The sequence below is a fragment of the Megalops cyprinoides genome, chromosome 2 (genome assembly GCF_013368585.1).
Source record: "Megalops cyprinoides isolate fMegCyp1 chromosome 2, fMegCyp1.pri, whole genome shotgun sequence".
NCBI classification, from domain to species: Eukaryota; Metazoa; Chordata; class Actinopteri; order Elopiformes; family Megalopidae; genus Megalops; species Megalops cyprinoides.
In genome coordinates this window covers 19,807,352-19,826,168 of record NC_050584.1, presented here as the reverse complement: position 1 = coordinate 19,826,168, position 18,817 = coordinate 19,807,352, and the positions used below count along the sequence as shown (strand labels likewise).

The window sequence follows — 18,817 nt, the reverse complement described above, 5'->3', positions numbered from 1 at the left end:
TAGCTGTTCACATAACAACAGCCCTGCACAGTGTGTAATATCAAGTAAGCAAAAACCAGCTATAAGTCACAATGATTCAGGAAATTTAAAATGGCTTTGTAATTACTTTTTTTTTCTTGAATATTCAAGAATCGTCTATGTTGTGATCTTAATTAATTCTTCCATTTGGATATGTCGCTCTGGATCAATTTAAACAAGCACAAAACAATACTAGAAGGCAACAAAGCCCTTCCCTCTGCCTCTATCTTGGCCCTGTCTGAAAATGTGATAGTCATTAAGGCTTTGACTGAGAGTTGGAATAAAACGCATATCTTTTTTTTTTCCACTTCCTTTCTTTTTCTCTCAGTCCAGGAAGTGCTGGGTTGATTTTGGCTGGCTAGAGAGTAAATTTCTTTCATTAATGTTTCAGACCCAGAGAAAAAAAAAAAAAAAAAGATTTCAGTTGCCTTTTATTGGTACGAGAAAAAAAAAATCCTCCAGCTTCATGGTTTACATATGTGTGATTTGAGAGCCAGGCTCTGCTGGAAGCTGAGGCCCTCAGTGCTTCTGTCACCTGAATAAGCACACACCCTGTGATATGACAGCTCCCTATAAGGTGTGGGGAAAGGCATAGACAAACCTCATTAATATACCCCTATTTGAGTTCCCCACCTGCTTTTAATCACTTTTTTATTTCTTTTAAAAAACTGCTTGCTACACGTTTCTATGTTATTTGATCCCTGTTAGTCTCATAATCTGTTTCATACTCCCAGTTTTTCTCTAAAGCAATAGAGAATTTATGAGTATTAGCCTGTACCAGTCTATTGAATTAGGGCAAAATGAATGCGTTATACTGGAATACTTTACACTGCTTTCATATTGTGCACTCTTGCAGAGCACAACCAAAGGTGGACTGGAGGAAGCAGCCATACAAACTAACTGCCTCACTGACTGAATGGCTCCCTAGGTAACGGTGTCTCCCCACCACCAGCAACAATGCATTGCTTCCAGGACAAAGACTTCCAAACACTTCCTCCCCTTTTCTCCCTCTTTCGGTCTCTCTCTCTCTCTCTCTCTCTCTCTCACACACACACACACACACACACACTCACGCAAACATTTTTGCACTGATCACAGCAATGCAAGGACAGTAAACATCAGGGCCATATTTGATATGTATATAAATTGTAGAGGAACACTGTACCCCTCTAAATCATGGGTAGATGTCACAAAGTTAGGAGCTTGGGGCAATGTTACAACTTATGGCTACAACGGGAGAAAAAGTATTTTCAGATATCGGGGACCTATATAAAGTAATCACTAAGGTGCAGACAGGCTGTGGTCAATTTCAGCTGCCATCAAAGGAAATATTTTCTCCAGCTGATAAGGTCTGGATGGCCCCCTCCCCTCTTTATGACCCCCCACCATTCCTGGCCTTGCCCTCCCTTCCCTAGATAAAACAATGAGGCCTGGCTTTGAGAGAAGGTCATTTATGAGCTTCCTTTGAATCAGCCACATGTAGGGGACAGACCACTGGGAGCCATGGGCTGGTGTATGTTCTACTACTCCAGTGACTGTAAAGTCCATAAAGTTGTAGATCATTATCATCAACTGGCCCTAACTACTGACCAAGCCTTTATTCTATCAAAAATGTCAAAAACAACAATTAGCAAATTGACAGTTTTGATATTCCAACACACTTCCTGTCTTGATTTTGAATGTGTGGTGCTGTTAGTGCTCATGACAGAAGCTATCAGACCTCTCTGTTCCTTGAGGCAGAATGGTGGTGATGAATGAGCTCTCAAGAGTGCTCTGCGAGTTTCCTTCTCTTATGCCACATTTCCACTGCCTACACTTAGGTACACTTGACCCATGTCAGACAAGCTCAGAGTCTCTCAAATGTATGCCCTCCTTTTGATGTCCTTTTGGTGCCTATAGCTGACCTAAGAACACTTCCAGAATATAGAATATACCGTCTCTTTCCAAGTTACTTAGCTTGGAAACTAGCATATGCATAGATACTTGGGCTATATTGCTCTATGCATTTCAACAACAATGAAACAACTGAACTGTTGATATGAATGGTTTTGCACTCAAAGAGGAAAGCAGCCAGCCTCTAACTAACAAGCCAGTTTATCCCCTTTTCCACTGTCAGGACTGGATTCAGGTGGATGTATCAAGTTCTGATCCCAAATGCTTCCCCCATTTTCTTTTTTGACCCGTGCAACATGATGACGAGACGTGCTGTTCCAGCCCTGTAATGCATGCTGGTGCCAGCTAACTGGACACAGAGCCACACGTGAATGCAGGATGCTCTGTTTGTGCTAAATATTACCAAACTTAGCAAAGCAACACACCCTGATTGCTAGCTGGGAGTAGCATCCAAGAAGGTAACAGGAAACCATATAGCACTCAACAAAAAGTGCAGAGGAGAACACTTCAGCCTCCACCACTGCAGTCAAGTACTATCAGCACATTGAAGAGAGGAATCTTCCATCTTTGATTCCAAATTTCACAGTTCAAAGACAAGTCTAAAGTGGGTCCAGAGTGACTGAGACCAAAACTGTGATCAGCAAAATGTTACATCATCAGAGTACAAATAAGGTGATTGCAAAAATTGAGCATTTTCCAACAACTTAGTAACATATATAAAGCCCCACTGCACCCCCCCACCAACAGGAAAACATATGAAAAAAAATGTTACACAAATCTTTACAAAACAAAAACATTGTTACACAAAAAGTGGAAAAGGGGCTACTGAGTGACAGGTATGTTACAGTGCTAAGCTAAGATTGCTTCAACCTCTCTCAGATGCACTCTAACTGAATGACTGAAAATGAGAGCTCTTGAGGGGGCGATGCTGAGGTTTAGGTGGATTCACCCTAGTGGAATGGGAAATGGGGCCTTACTGTCAGCTTCACTGAGCTCTGCTGACAAAGCCAAGGTCAAGTCAAGACAAGGCCTGATGCAGTACCAAGAATCTGCTAACTCTTTCTGAAAAGGTCTGTACATCTTTAAAAAAAAAAAAAAAGATGTATTCCACCATGATCTCGGGCCATTTTCCACATGCCGTTCTTTCCAGTTTCCAGCATTTCTTGGAGTATTCCCCTTCACAGGCCTGAATTATGGCTGTGTTAGATAAACCATCCAAATTTACTGTCTGGGCCCATATGTAAATGTGAAAATTTTGTGTGATAAGAAAGAGACCTTCATAACTCAAACTGCCTTGCTTCTGTGAAGTGATGGTTCTGACAAATCGTCATTTTAAAAATGTGGAAAGAAATGCCCTTTTTTCTGTAATGAACATCTGAAGACCCACATCATCAGTCAAGCTAATATCTACACCACTTAAAACTTTAATATTACTTATCTGGCACTCATTTATTTCACCACTGAAGGGCATTAATTATTCAAAATATAAACAGTTACACAAACAGGGGTGTCCTCTTCCTGTACATCTGAACCTCAAACACAAGGAAAACGAGTTCTCTGCCTCCAAGCCCATTCCCCAGCCTTTGAATACAGCTGCAATATGTAAGCAGTGCTATCTTGTCTCACGGGTCACAGAAATGGGTCTCCTCATTCATCCCTCTGTACTCTGTCTTCTCGCCTGTCACCAAAGAAAGTTTTCTCCTCTTCTTTTTTTCTTTGTGAAGTCTCACTCCTCTCTGCACACTTAAGACTTTTCTGTTTGCACCTCTTGTTCGTCCATTCTTATCTATTCTAATCTATTCTATTCAGCATCAATGCTATCATTCTATCCATCCCCTCTCTACATATTCCTCCCCCCATCTCCTCTCCTTCTCCCCTACAGAACAGGAAACCACTGTATATCATCTTTCTAGCCATGCAGGGGCCCACAGCCCAAGTTAAAAAGTGCCTCTTTTTACTGTTCTTTGTGGACCTTTCTATTCCCAAGAAAAAGAAATGAATACGTTTGTGACACTGGATTGTTTCATTCTTAACTAGTAATAAGTTAGAGCCTGTCGTTGTTTGACTTTTAACAACTGGATTTAAATTTCAGCTGAGGTGCTTGAAATGAAAGCGGCACGTAGGGTTTTAAACACGGGAAAAATGTAGAATTATAGGAAAAGATACAAGCAAACAGTGGATGATGTTACCATGGTCTGTGTGACAGTCTTCAAGTCTTGCAAACCTTTAAAAGGAGCCCTGCAACCCAATTGACCAAGGACAAATAAGACCAACTGTGGTAGAGAATCTCTTTGTGTCAGCAGAACAGCGGATGTAGCTGCTAAGGCTCAGACGTTGATTTTGGAGTCTTTTTAAGTTAAAGTCATGAAAACACGAGTGAGGGGTATCTTAATTTTCCAAGGGGAACCAACAGTATTTATACTCAGCAGGTACACTTACAACATGGTTCACTATATTTCAGCACCAGTAAAGGTACTCATCAAAGAACTAAAAGGACAAATGATAACTTACTGTACAATTTTCATTTACTCTATATCTCCAATGGGAACTGTAATTACTTCAAGCTTTGAGGGAAAGAAATACATTTCATTTACATAATGGTCATTTCTGATTTTCACACTTGTGATACACTTTAGCCCACTGATACCCATGGATGGTGTTTGAGCACTTCATTATATGCTTGCAAGGTGGTAAACTGTGATTCTGTGTGCAGCACTAGCTGCTAGACAAACAACATATCTGTAAGTCAGTAAACACAGTATAATATTAAGAACCACATCTATCTGATATTCCACTTAAAAAAGAAAAAAAAACCTACTGCATGTTTTATCCTGAAAGGTGACTGAGGGAGGGTGTATAATACACTCCACTTCATAATACTTCTGCTCCAAGAATGGGAACTACTATTCAATTAGATATCACGGAACATGATACCTGGTATTTAACGGCTTCACATATCTGCTATCTTTATAGTGACATCTACTGTACACCCTGCAATCTACACCTGCAACCAAACTGCACTTATGCCTGTTCTGGTGCTCTGACTCATTACTGTAATGGCTAGTGAGGTTATAATCACCCACACAAACCCAACAGACCCCAAATCAACACAACAGCACACCCTCATGAAAACATCCCCTTCAAACCAAATTAGCGTGACCCATCAGCCGCCTTGCAAATAACGGCTGACAGCTAATTCAAGAGAGTACAGTATTTTCTTCTATTAATGAAACACCTTGGCAAGGTGTCCTAATCAGATTAGTGGACGAGCCTGTTAGGTTCACAGGCTGCAAAACCCTGGGCGTTTTGCACAGGGCCAGAACTCCTCTTTCTTTCCTGCTTCCCTCTGTTTTTTCCAAAAATGTAAATGGTTTGCCAAGACTGAGGTCCTGGTCCGTCTCTGGAGCGTCATAAGTACTTTTCAAGCCCCGGTACTTTTACGGGAGGAGCACAGGTGGACGACCCCACACGGTCACTGAGTCAGTCCAGGTTATTTACAGTTAATGCCCTCTCTGGAAATCTTGTGGCCTACTTTCTGCGAAGCAGCGTTCCAGCAACTGGGGCTGTTGTCTTAAGTAAACTTGCGTAAAGCCTCTATCAGTGCCGACTGCCTCCTTCTCTGCATGTTGTGTGTCTTGCTTTGTTTTTTTTTTTTTTAGCAGCAACCACAATTCAAACCCTTGAGTCATTATTTTGTCAGCGTCACTAAAAGCAAATCCATGACACTCGAGACATTTACATTCATCATCAACCAATCAGGACAGGGGATGTAAGAAGGACATGACTACAAACAATCAAAACAACACAGGGCATTTTAGAACTTGAGAAGAGAATGATTGATTATTGAACATTAATATAATTAAAAGGAATAGTTTTAATAATAAATCCTATGGCATTAAAAATACATCAGTCAAATAAAATCTCATCAATCCTTGTAGCATCAAAACATGCAATATGATTGGTATAGTGGCCTGATTAAATACTTGAGTGTTTTCTGAGAATCAGTTCCATTATGGCATGTTCAAAGCAAGTCCTTTGGAAGAATATAACTCCAAGCAATGATTAAGAAGGCATTTGCCTTGATCTTCTGTCATTTTATAGCACTGGATTCAAATCTGACAGCATGCCTAATCTCACTTCAAACAATAACATGTGGGTAACATATTTTGTCTTTCATACTGTCTAGATAGGGGTTATGAGATTAGATTGTAAGTGTTAATAGACAGTGTCTTTTCCTCCTGATATCTAGACTTGTGTAATGACTTCTGTCAGGCATCTGGCAGCTGACATGGGGCACTTAGTCAGTACAGATTCCAGATATGCAGACTTGTCCTAAATGCAATGTGATGGGATGCGGCCTTCTCCAGTCTTACCTCTCACAGTAGATAAGACTCAACAGAGGAGAGGGATTGGGTGTCAGGCACTAGTAGGACTACAAAGTGAAATACATAATAGTAAAAAGAATGAGCGCTTTTCTTAATCAGCGATGTGATACACATCTTTATGCTGATGACCGAACAGAAGCCACACTTGAAAACTGTTGGTAAAAATTACAGTACTTTTCCACTGTATAGCTGGAACCAGGCTGACCATTAAAGTGCATATTCCTAGCTGGCGTTCCATTTTTGGGAGTGTCAACTTGTGTCAGCTAGGCCCCTTTGAGCTACTGCTGCTGGTGTACTAACAAGCAAGCTGTGGTGGAGTCAGCAAGCTGCATGACTACGTTGCTTCCACAAGCGTCAGCCCTGAGAGAAAGGAGCATTGCTCCATCAGGGATCATACAGGTAGTGAACAGAGGCAGAAAGTAGTAATGTGAGGCCCTTTTTTTTTGGAAAATATCTGTCTTGCATTGCATTCATCATCACCATTCTGACTGCAGGAAGTCCTAGCAGTCCTCTTGATCTGGGCAGACATCAGCATGAAGAGAGAGACGTCATTTGCTACAGCACTAGTTGTGGGTAATGCAATGGAATCACAGTTGAGCTGTACCAGGTCAGCCATCTATGGCTCCAGCTTGTGCTAGTCATGTTCCAGCTCTACAGGAAAAAAAAGGATATTACGCTACACACATATATACAACAGCAAAGAGTCACTCATCATTGACTGCATTTTACCAAACTAGAATTCATTTCTGTTCTTCGAAGCCAGAAGTGAGTGTGTTGATACTAAGAATAAATACACAGATCGTGTAGGAGAGGGAACCAGCTGGGGGAGTCCCAACACTCTCCTCAAATTAAATGAAACACAAACTGCAAAGATGGCATTCTTTCACAACTAGAAAGAGAAATGAAAACCACTTGTTTCTAACAAGCGTTAAGCACAAACCAAGTGCAACATAAACATATTAACCCCCCCAACCCCTCGTGTTACACTTCACTCTTAATAAAAAAGTGAAGATAATTACACACACTCTGTTATTTGAAAGTTTGATCCACTTGTTGATTCAAGGAGTAAGGAAAAAAATTACATTTGCGCTGCCTCAGTGGTAATATTCCCTGAAGGAAGGTCAAGGCAAAAACAGGTTCATAAACGCAAGAGTAGGTAATGTGCAAATGTTAAGCGTATGACAGGTCCATACTCCTCATTTGGTTTCAATCAGAACCTGAGCCTTAATTTTTCACATTTCACTAACCACAGCTAAGTTCTCCCAGAGAGAGAAGGCGTGCGAAGGAGGGGGAGGCTGGAACAGGCGGCTCGCGCTGCCAGCAGGAACCGCTGGACCGAACCACTTGTTCTGCTGACACAGCTGGACCTGGGCACGGAACCTGGGCCTAGGAGTCCAGGGGTATATAAGGTTGCACCGCGGAAATCATAACAAGGGCAGGAAACAGATCAGCACTCTCTGGGTTTTACACCATCCCTGGGAGGCCGGGCTGTACAAAACGCAGATGTTTTTTGTGGGGAGGCCTTGGGCCTCAATACGGTTCTCTCGAGTAGGTAAACCAAGACAACCACTCAGCACTAACTGCTTTCAAACATCAGCCTTATTTTTCCTGCCTGTTATCAAGGGATGGTCATTAAGGCACATTTCCTAATTGCTCTCATGAAACAGGATACAAGTGGGTACGTTTCCACATGATTGGCTGCATCCAGAAGATCATGTGCGAGAGGGTAAATGCCCACACTGGTGATATCTTCTGAAATCCCCATTCAAAGCAGATCCAGTTCCTGCTTTAATGGCTATGTGCAAGCGAGCTCTGAAGTGTTGCACAAGCAGAAAAATCCTATTTTTTCAGGGATACCTCTACATCGACCCGGTGAAAAAATAAATAAATATGCAGAAGTCTAGAAGACTGCAGGGGTAAGGCCGAGCTTGTTTCCATTTGGCAAGCGAGAATGATGTGAAAACCATCTGAAATCTCTTCTGTCAAGTGTCCTCGAACCCAGTCCCCCTGCCGACGCCCCTCCCACTCACGATCCGACATTTAGTGAAGTGCTGAGGGAATGAAGTGGGTCTGCACATGTGTCAGTTGATGGCAGTAACTGTTTCAGCAGGAGGAATGGCCATTAACACATTTCAGCGTGTGGCCGTCCAAGCCTCAGTGTAACACATGTTCCGCTATCGCGGCCTAAGCTTCAATATGACCCAAAGGCACTCATTTCGGTCAGCTTTTGAAGGCGTGAGGTAAGGTCGGGTTCATCCAGAGGAGCACTTCTTCACAGCCCAGAGATGTCTCACTTTAAGAGGCCGAGACAAACTGCTCATCTGAGGCCTGCCTGCGCCCTTCAACAACGTGTGTGCTATATGCCCTCAAGGTAAGTTAACGTGTTATTCTGATTCCATAAGCGGTCAGGGGACGCTGCTGCACGTGTCACCGGATCCGCACTTCCTGAAGTCCAGAGGCTGTGGGACTTGGAATAGACCTGAGAAGAGGCCAGACAGAAACCAAGTGTCTGACAAAGTGAATCCTACAGTCAGAGTGTTTTTGTTTACTCAGAAAAGTCTATCAGAGCCTGTGGGCCTGGCTTTTTTCAGCAGCCACCTCACCTTAACAACCCTCACTTACATGCAGCTACATGAGTCTACGGTTGGGTGGGACTTGGATAAAAAAGTCCTAGGAATAATAGATTGCAGCAGGTTGAGATTTAGAATAAGTAGGGGGCACTCATTCCTCTGTAGCTAAAGATCTGACAGTACTCTCTGCAAATAGCTACCTCTGATGTCCTGGCCAAACACCATGAGCTGGCTTTTTCAGTGTAGCATTTGATACCAAGCCCACCCCTGTGCATCCCTCCCCTTCCTTGTTTTCTCAGTCTGTTTTAACAAATGAAAAATGACTTCCTCTTCCTGATTAAGTAAAGCTCAAATTAATTGAACCGCAATAAAAGACTTCACCCAGCGGCCTCTTCTTCACTTGAGACCAGAGGCCCAACATTATAAAATAACGGCAATCAAGCCATTCCCACATATTTCACACTCACCACTAACACCGTAACTTTCTTCCTTGTACTCACTGGAGCCCAGAGTGGGACCTCATCCATCAAGAAAGTAACAGCATCACGCTGTGTTTATGACCCCACCTGGGGGGGGGTTGAGGTGGCTGGCGTGCTGCCAGCCTGCACTGAGCCCTCGACCCATTATGCTGAGCCGTCTGAAATGAACAAGTTCAGGCGGACATCTGCGACACGTCTAGACTCTTCACTCCCCCGGAGGCTGCTGTCATCTTATGACTGGACCCCACATCGGGGGGGTTAAAACCCCATCAAAGATAACAGCTCGCCATTTACATTGGACACTGTATGCCAAGGTGTTTAAAATCTCTGCTTAGCCACTGATGTTATATCAGCAAAGGGAGCATTTATTTTTTTGTATATGGAAGTGTGAAAGATTCTATCCAATAATAATATAAAATGTTATTATGGCCATGTATTATTGGTGGTGTCTTATACCATGTTCATATATGTATATTTGTTTTGTTTTGAATGGTCTTTTTTGTCTTTACACTCTGTAGCATATCATATGGAAACTGGTGTTTGCTTCAATAAAGATCAGAGGCAGTTTGCTTCTATGTGAAAGATGGCTTACAGTTTGATTACATCTCAGCTCACCCTCCCTCACTGACAGCACAAAATGCTAAGGGTCTCTGTTCCAGTAACATACAGTACCTAATTTAAAACCTAATCAATTATATTAAGCAAGGATGTGAGGTTAATGTTTGGTTTGTACAAGAAGAAGGAATTATGGCAATTCCTCTTTCACTATATTCCATTTTTGTGGAGAGCAGCAAAATGTCTAAGAAACCACAAACTGTAGTGCATATTATTGGGCAGCCTGACATATTTCCTCAAGCATTAAATAAGTGATAAACAGATGGTTACTAGATCAGATGGTCTGATCTACCTTTCCCTCCGGCATTACCTGAGCAACTCTATTCTTTCTGGAATCTGGGTGAATTTCACCAGTGTACACTACACTGTATCTGTAGGCAAGAATAATCAGCATTTGAAATCATAAAAAGCACCTTGTTGCTGAAGGATGAGGATTGAAAGCTTGGAAAATATTACTGGTATGTCCTAGTCTGTAATCAATGTTAATTGCATATGCTTCCTTACAGATTTTCTATTTTTTTATTGCTTAATTTTGTTTTGGAGCATCCATATATAGTTTTTCATCATTCAATTAAAAAGTAGATTTTTTGTTTTACAGTTCTGCCTTTCTGCATTTTAAAATAAAGGATCAAGTCTTCACACACTTGATAGGATAACATGTTATAACACCTACACAGCATTTTATGTGTAAACATGTTTTTTTTATCCTTAAAATAATTTTAAAGCAGGATGCAGGGGCACAGGGAACAACTATTACTTACAATGCTCTGATCCTTCATGTAGTCTCTAGAGAGACAAGAACAAGAAAAGAGTATTTTTTCAGACTTTTGCTGATTTAAATACTCACTCCTGCCCATGTGTCTTCTCATTTTCTACTGGTCAGTTACTGGTAGGATAAGGCAGTGCATCAATACATTTGCCAGCAGCCTCCATTAGCCAAGAACATCATGGCCACTGAAAGTTCAAGTCCTTTGTCTCAGGGTTTTTTTTTTTAAGACATTCATCATATCCCGAGATCATTTGAATAAACGGAAAGAGAAAGCTAATGTTGGCAGAATCCCACCACTTTTAATCTGAATCATGACTTAAGCCCCAGCACTAGGCAAAGAATAAACAGGACACTTCCTCTCCAACTGACACTTTAATTATTTGGATTGTGTTTTAAACGCGGTCTGACTTCGGCCCTGTCCGTCTCCACTGGTGATGGGGTAAACAGCGCCGCCCGCCCCTCGTTGTTACGCCCCCTCTGTTCTCCCAGTCCGCCAAGCCCTACTGCAGATGGTGAGTCACCGTGACCCCCTTCTACAGGCACTTTGGGGTGCATCTTGGCTCATTTAATTACTATAATGGCCTCCTCCTGCCCAGACCTGACTAGCTGCTGTGCCCCTTGCACCGAAACATCTATGACAGGAGTCCAAACTCAGAGCTTGGAATGGGGTAGATGTGATGGTAGGTCAGCCAGAGAAGGCCTGTGTTCTATCAAGAGGGATGAGGCAGGGAGGCCTCAGAGGGGCGCATGCATTCTTGATCAGGGAAGCTCCGCCATGACTTACCTGTTTTTTTTTTCCTTCATGTGCAGGCAACAATTTTTTATGTGCTCACACAGAATATGCGGCAGAATATGTGGCTCCATGCTCTATGTGGTGTGTATTTTTTTTCAAACTTTTTTCAAAGTTTTCAGTTTTGTCTTCCCCGGACAAGTCAGTGAGGCCTGTGGTGGGCTGTGACTCACCAATGCTGAAAATGCACTGCATTCCCTGTGGCTGTCTGGGTGTTTACTCCAACTCAGTTCTCTGTGTCAAGATGTTGACTTTCCACCACATATCCACATGTCTTTGACATGTCTTTGAACACCTCTAAAATCTACAGCCTTTTGTTCAGCTTACAATGTTTGGGTTATATTTTTTTTCCTTTGAATCTAAAAAGATGTTAGGACAAGTCCTCAGACTCACAACATTGTATTCCACACAGAAATCATCCTTTACGCAGTGCAAATCTAGGTCAGTGACAAATGCAATAATTTATGAGTCACGTGGTGAAGGGGGAGAATACCACTCCTGTTAACCCCAAGAAAAGTCTTTATCCTGGCTGCCCATTCTCTGACAGCACCCCCACCCCAGCCTCCCCCACGCCCCCGCTCCCTGCTCCCTGCTCCCCTCCACATGTTTCCAGCACACTCAGTTCTGAAGGGCTTTGAGGACAATCAGTGACACCATCACTGCACAATGGTAATATTAAAAGGGAGTTCTGTTTTGTGGTAACTTACCAAACCTCTTGTATCCAAAGGACTGTACTTCCTCCTCATCAGCAAAATCGTCTGCGGATATGAACAGAAACAAACATGTCAGCAAAGTGGGAGAAGAACTGAGATCAAGATCGGTCAGGAACATGAATCACTTCAAACACCGCAGATGATATGTTCTGATATCTCTGAATGATGTTGGGATATATAATATGACACCAAAACACTGGGAATTTTAGTTACTGATTATTTTAGGCTAAAAGATTTCTTAAGGAATGTATTTATGTTTTAGTGGCTAACTGATAGGTCTGTATCTAATAATATTTACATATTAAACAAAGTACCACGAACAACTTGGCTGTAATAGGCTCTCCACCAGTAACAACTTGCTCATTAGATGGAATAGTAAAGTCCGCTGAATAAAACATAAAAAGACTGAACTTGAATCATGTTCTTGATACTGCCTATGAAAAGCACACTGTGCTGACCCAACACAAACATGAAAATTTTGAGAATAAAACATGCAGTAAAGTATATAGCCACTCTACTCCTTGGAGCTCTCTACATACAAGCCAGCACACGATGTGTGCTAGAGATTCACACTCAAAATAACTGCTCTCACTGCATCCCCTTCCTGGAACAGTCTCTAAGGGTTCAGGACTCATCTCATACCCTGCAAGGGCTCCAAATAAACCCCTTTCATGTGGCCGGGGGGCTCATGGGAAAGGATGGGGGGTGACTTCAGATGGTTTACATGTCACTGTCGGCGGTGAGTGAAAATAATGCACAACTGTTTCCAATAACGACAGGGGCTGCCATGACACCAGGGCAGAAGCTGGCGGCAAGGGCAGACCGAGGTCAGCGAGAACACTGGCACGAGGACCCCAAGGATGGGGCAACCAGCTGAGCAGAGTGGTGGAACAGCGATTCACCCACCCCAACCAAAAAGTATACAAAGAACCGACCAAGAAACACAATCTTTTCTCTCATGTTCTTTGAGGCCCTTCATGACTTGCATGGAAAACAACCACCCAAGGGCAGGGAAAGGAAGACAGGACGCAATGTCCTGATGTCAGGAACTGCTGTCTTATCAGGGTTCTCTTCCATTTTAAGCCTTCAGGGCACTGCATTTTATATCCATGAGAAGAAACAGAACTTCGGGAACAGGCTGCATTGCAAAAGGAAGGCAGTGCACTACGAGGACAGAATCCTTAAAAGATACGAGGCAGTACACTGCCAAAGATATTCTATTACAACCAGATATTCAGCTCCTGTGTTCTTCCTGTCCTCTGCCTAGGAGGCTCCAGTTGGGAAGAGTGGGTGCGGGTGCTATCTGCATCCCTATGCTGGCTATGGATGTTCTGTTTTAGACCACTCCCCGACTACCTCGTCCATATGTAAAAACATGTGACATTAATGTGAGGAGACTCTGCAGGTGTATTATAATGGGAGAGCTCTACAGGGGACAAAGAGCAAGATACTAATATGACAGAACACTGAGGCCATAAAGAAACAGTACACTGCTGTGACAGATCTCTGAGGGTATAAAAACAATTCACTACTGTGTGAGAGCCCTGCAAGGGCAATGTTATGGTCCAGGACAGAAAACATGAACATGCACTGGAACATGTAAGGCCTAGTTCACACATTTCCCCCTACTTCTACTTAATAGTCATTTTAAGTCAGTTTGGCATGTTTCATACACTGTACATGAGACCGACTCTTCCGTCGTAGCTACTGAGGGCACATCCATAACTATATATGAACATTCAAGGTAAAGTAAGGTAATGCAATTCCAGGTAAAACAAGATTCAGTTTGTATTTTTATTTTATCTTGAACTCTCTATTATCTACTGAAAACTCTACATTTGCACTTCCAGCTACACATCCTTTGGAAAGGTTGAGAACTTATATTAAGGAGAACCATGAATATATGATGTTAAAGGGTATCTCCCTGTCCCACTTCTATTGTTTTCCTTCATTACCCTAAATAATGTTGTTTAATGGAGGACATAAATTGCAGTGTGCTTATGTAATTCTGCTTATGTTTTTGCACTCTCTCACACATTTCAATAATCTACAGCATATTTAATGCTTTAACAACTGACATGTGACATGGTCATACTGTGCAACGCACATATCAACGCTGTAAATAAAATAAATTACTTTTTGTTTTCCATCCTGTTTTTCTGGCAACTTTGTACTTTTGATCAAAATAGAAGAGGAGAGCATTACGTAAGTGTACATGCACATCTGAAACTAATTTTAGAAAGCAGACTAGTGCCCATGGAGGACCACTTCTAGAAAAAAATTCTAAGAGCAAAACAACAGTTACGGTAAATATTATCTCATTTGGCACTGGCTCCTTAGAAAAACAAAACATTAAATTCATAGCAAATAGACCATTATATACAGTATACTATACATACATATACATTTAATGGACTTTATACAAACATTAGTAGAGTATAGTGATGTACCTTGTTAGTAACCCCATTTTCTACAAAAAATAAAATCTGCGATATTAAAAATGTTGAGGTATTTGGGAGGTTACGTAGGAGGTTCATTATTGAAAGAGATGTTTTAAACTGCAGTCATTCTTAGCTCTGCTTCACACCATTACTCAACCAAGCTTGCCACCGCCAGCAGTGCTGCTTTTCAGTATAAATAGCTCAAGCAATGTTATCAAAGTAATCCTTTAAACATGCATCAGTTCTAAAGGGATGAGATTTCTGTGCTATAGAGTAAGTGCTTCTGTTTAACATAAGAGTCGTTACACATGATCCTAGCATTAACAAACATATGTAAAAGACTGTTTCAGATAAGCCAATAATATGCCTCACTGACAGTACCTTACCAATGACAGGACAACTGTCAGAAAACTGTAATCTACTGTTTACTTCATAGGGCCTGTCATCCTTTTTCTCATAATGACATGGCTGTTTGCTCTTATATGAGATGATGGAATGATCTTTTTTTCAGATCTAGAGACTGTTTTCCAACGGTCACATTGTGCACTCTCACCTGTCATGTCCATAAAGATACATGAAAGCATAAAGCAATTCATTTGATACTCTCACAGCTCTTTTGAGGGAATCTGACCTCTCCCTCAAGAACAAAAACAACATTTTCATAATTTCTACTTACAAATGTGTTTAGAAGGGGTCTGTGTTATTGCAGCTTAAGTTCTGATGGTGTTGCTGTAAGCTGTACCAAAAGCAGATTCCCCACTGCAAAATAACAATGCTGGCACTTTGAAAATAACCCCCCACAGTTTTTAATCTTAATATACAATTTCAGTGAAACTAGCTGGTGTCCCAGAAATGTGCAAGTGTACTTACAGTTTCAGGGTACATGCATAGGAGGGAGACAAATCATCTTCCTATTCTGCTATTCCTCTGTGGAAAACACATTGTGTTGGGGAAACACTTGGGTGCTGTTGCTAACAATGAGACCAAATAGAGAAATAAAAAAATAAATAAAGAGCAGTATCTGTTCTTCACTGGCACAAAGAACAAGTACTCAGCATTCACATTTAAGGTATTTTCTGTACCTGCTTGTATCACTATTTTCTACTTTTACATTACTTTAATGATTTCTAATCTATCAGCATTCAAGCTTTTTTCAGCTTGTGTTTTCTATTATCTGCTACACGGTCAGATAATTTATTCATCTCCTGTTTCCTCCTCACTGCAGGTAAGTGTCAGCTTAACTGAAAAATCCCCCGAATCAGGCAGACCCATGTGTCACATCCCTGGATCTTGGAAGATCTGAAATTTCAGGTGTAGTATAAGACAACGACAACATATGAATGACACACATCTGACAGCAGGGTACTATAGTACTTGGGAACCTGAACTGGCTTGGATATATTGTAATTTCTATTACATATTTTTTGTTACAACGAATGGATAAAATTGTCTGGTGCTTTTAAATGAAAGAATCTAAAACACACAATTGTGTGTATCAAAATGCCTGGTTGTGCTGCACTGTGTAATTTACCTATAACAGCAGGCCATGAATATGCTACGCAGCCAGCAAAAGCCTCTCTCAATTTGCTAGTCACCACACTCACCAGGCACTTTGGCTTGCAGGTGGAATTGCTCTAATAAATTTTAAGTAAGTCTAAAGAATGTAGCAAGCTACGGAGCTTGTTCACAGCTAATCTGAAATATAGCCTGCCTATTCTCAGTATCACTAGCAAAGAAACATGAGAGGTGGCTAACATTCCTTAAAAAGGTACCGTTCTGCAGCTAACCAGTAAAATATGGAGTCTTGTGTTTTTATGGATGGTGAACCATAAAGTGAAAAAGGTGCTTGAGTCCACAAGACCATGATTCATGCCATGCTGTCATGAGAGCTTGCTGGGAGTGTAGAAACATCTTGCTTTTTTAAAGATCCTATTTTTCCAGCAAAATCATTGACCTCACCTACTCATAGCCTCCATGACTTTAAGCCCATTAGGGCTGGTTGGCTACTCTATAATAAACTCATAACAGTTGAACCATTAACCCACTTTCTTCAATCTTACATAAAACTTCACACAAGGTAACTTGCTATGCATACGTTTGTACTGTGCTTTGTGTCCATGTTAATTTTAACCATGTAACAGTTCATTTCTGGCGTCACCATCTAACTAGAATTTGATGCCCAAGAATCATTTAGTGAGGCTGTTTGGCAACAGCAGGAGCAGTGTGGAAGGCCATACTCACTATGATGAAATGCAGATTTTATTTTTAAACACCATGTAAACCCACTGTGTGAGAATGCCCTGTCATGATGAACTGTAAACAAGATGACACAGCTGAGAAAAAGGCAGAGGGCCTGATTCTGACTGTCTTGTGGTTTATACTCAATATAGAATTACACATTTAGGGCATCAGCAGTTTTTAATTATTAACACAGCATTACAATCCAGTCAAATGATGATTCATGCATTTCTTTTATGCCGAGGTCAAAAAAGGTGATGGCTTATTTGCCATTCCATGGTTGCACAAAAAACAAATAACAAAACTTGTTTTGGGTCAATATGCCAGCATTTATTATCAGTATTCAAAATGAGGTGGCTAAACACAGCCAAGTTCTACTGGCAGGCAGAGAAGTTCACACAAGGCAGTCCAGTGCTATTCCATGCCCTGGTACTAGTGTTACCTTCACCAGGGAGTGCTGATGGCAGCATAGTCACTGAACAATACAACACAAATTACTCTCCAGTTACCTCTACAAAAATACACCAATTGTTAAGTCTTGCTTTCGATGGTTGTGCAGATTCACTTACGAGTAAACCTTTAAATACATTTGTGAAAACACAAGGCAAAATTCAAACTGTATGTTCAACATTTTTGCCTTTAATTAAAATGAAAGTTGGAAAAAACAATTTTACTGAAAAAAAAAAATTGAAAAAAAAAGCCGAATCTGAAATTTGCCTGCAACGTCTATGTAATTTTTACAACCAGTAAGCACACACTTCCTTTTCTCTTTATCCCATGCTCTGCTGGAGGCCTGCAAACGCCGGTCAGTGGATGCCTCCCGCAGACTAATTGCTAACCTGCGCAGGCCTCCGTGTTGGTGGAAATTGGGCGTGTCTCCTGTAAACCCCACAGGCTGAGGCACTGACAGGATGACCGTAAACCCTAATTATACCGTACGGGAGAGCTGCTTCAGAGACTGCAGACACAGGGAGAACATCAATGGTAATGACTCACAGATGTGAGCACAAAGAGTCAAAACCAGTCCCCCTGACTTGAGGGGGTCAGTGTGTGACTCAGCCAGAAATGTCACCTGATCCTTCATTAACCTGCTTCAGTTTAGGCCTACTCGCTGAGTTATCTAAATAATCGCTCCAGACGTTGTGGGGGGGGGGGGGATAAAGACGTCTGCTCTTCCAAGTGTAATTGCCTTGCCTTTCAGTGCATCTGCATTTTTTTTTATTTTAAGCATTTGCAGCAGCACAGTAAAATAATAAGCTATTTATAAACCATGAAGCTCACATACTGCCATATGAATTAAGCATCTCATCAAACACATTACTGTAATAGTCATACTAAAAGGAACTATAAAGAATGAGCCTGTTACACATATCCGTAACAATGAGGTGAGGGACTGTTTTTATTTGTTTATTAATAAAAGTATGAACATGAGGGCAGTGCAGAATAATGCTCAAGGCCTGAATAACAGCAAATATACCCCCGATATTATCTGCCCGTCATGTCCTACCTCTGAGAGACCCTTGGGTTGGCAGGCCCCTAATTAACTCACATTTACCCTTTACCCATATATGTGCATGTTATCAGCTTTACACGATCCACAGCACTGTCAGGTGGCAGCTTAATTTTAAAACTAACGGGGAGTAACATCTATTTCAATGTTGCGCCAGGATCACTGCATCTGTTATTTTATTAGTCGACACGTTAAAACGTAAAACGACTTTAGAATGATATCGACTGTGGGTCTCAATGCAACACAAATTCAAGCGCAATTGCATGACGAGTGACACACTTTTAGCTCGATCGAATAACGTTACGTAATCTTCGGATTCAGTTTCTTGACTGCTGCAAAACAAAATGGGAAACAAAAGTGGTAGCCTTAACCAAGAAAATCTGCCTGGCTTTTCAC

At 41.5% G+C, this 18,817-nt stretch overlaps 1 protein-coding gene across 1 annotated transcript in view; it reads right to left on the bottom strand.

The window, feature by feature from the left end:
- colec12 (collectin sub-family member 12) overlaps positions 1–18,817 on the bottom strand; it is a 53,244-nt gene that overhangs the window by 32,746 nt on the left and 1,681 nt on the right. The window contains exon 2 of the mRNA XM_036520713.1: positions 12,227–12,277. Within this exon, the coding sequence (XP_036376606.1) occupies positions 12,227–12,277 (51 nt within the window). The remainder of the gene's footprint in view (positions 1–12,226; positions 12,278–18,817) is intronic.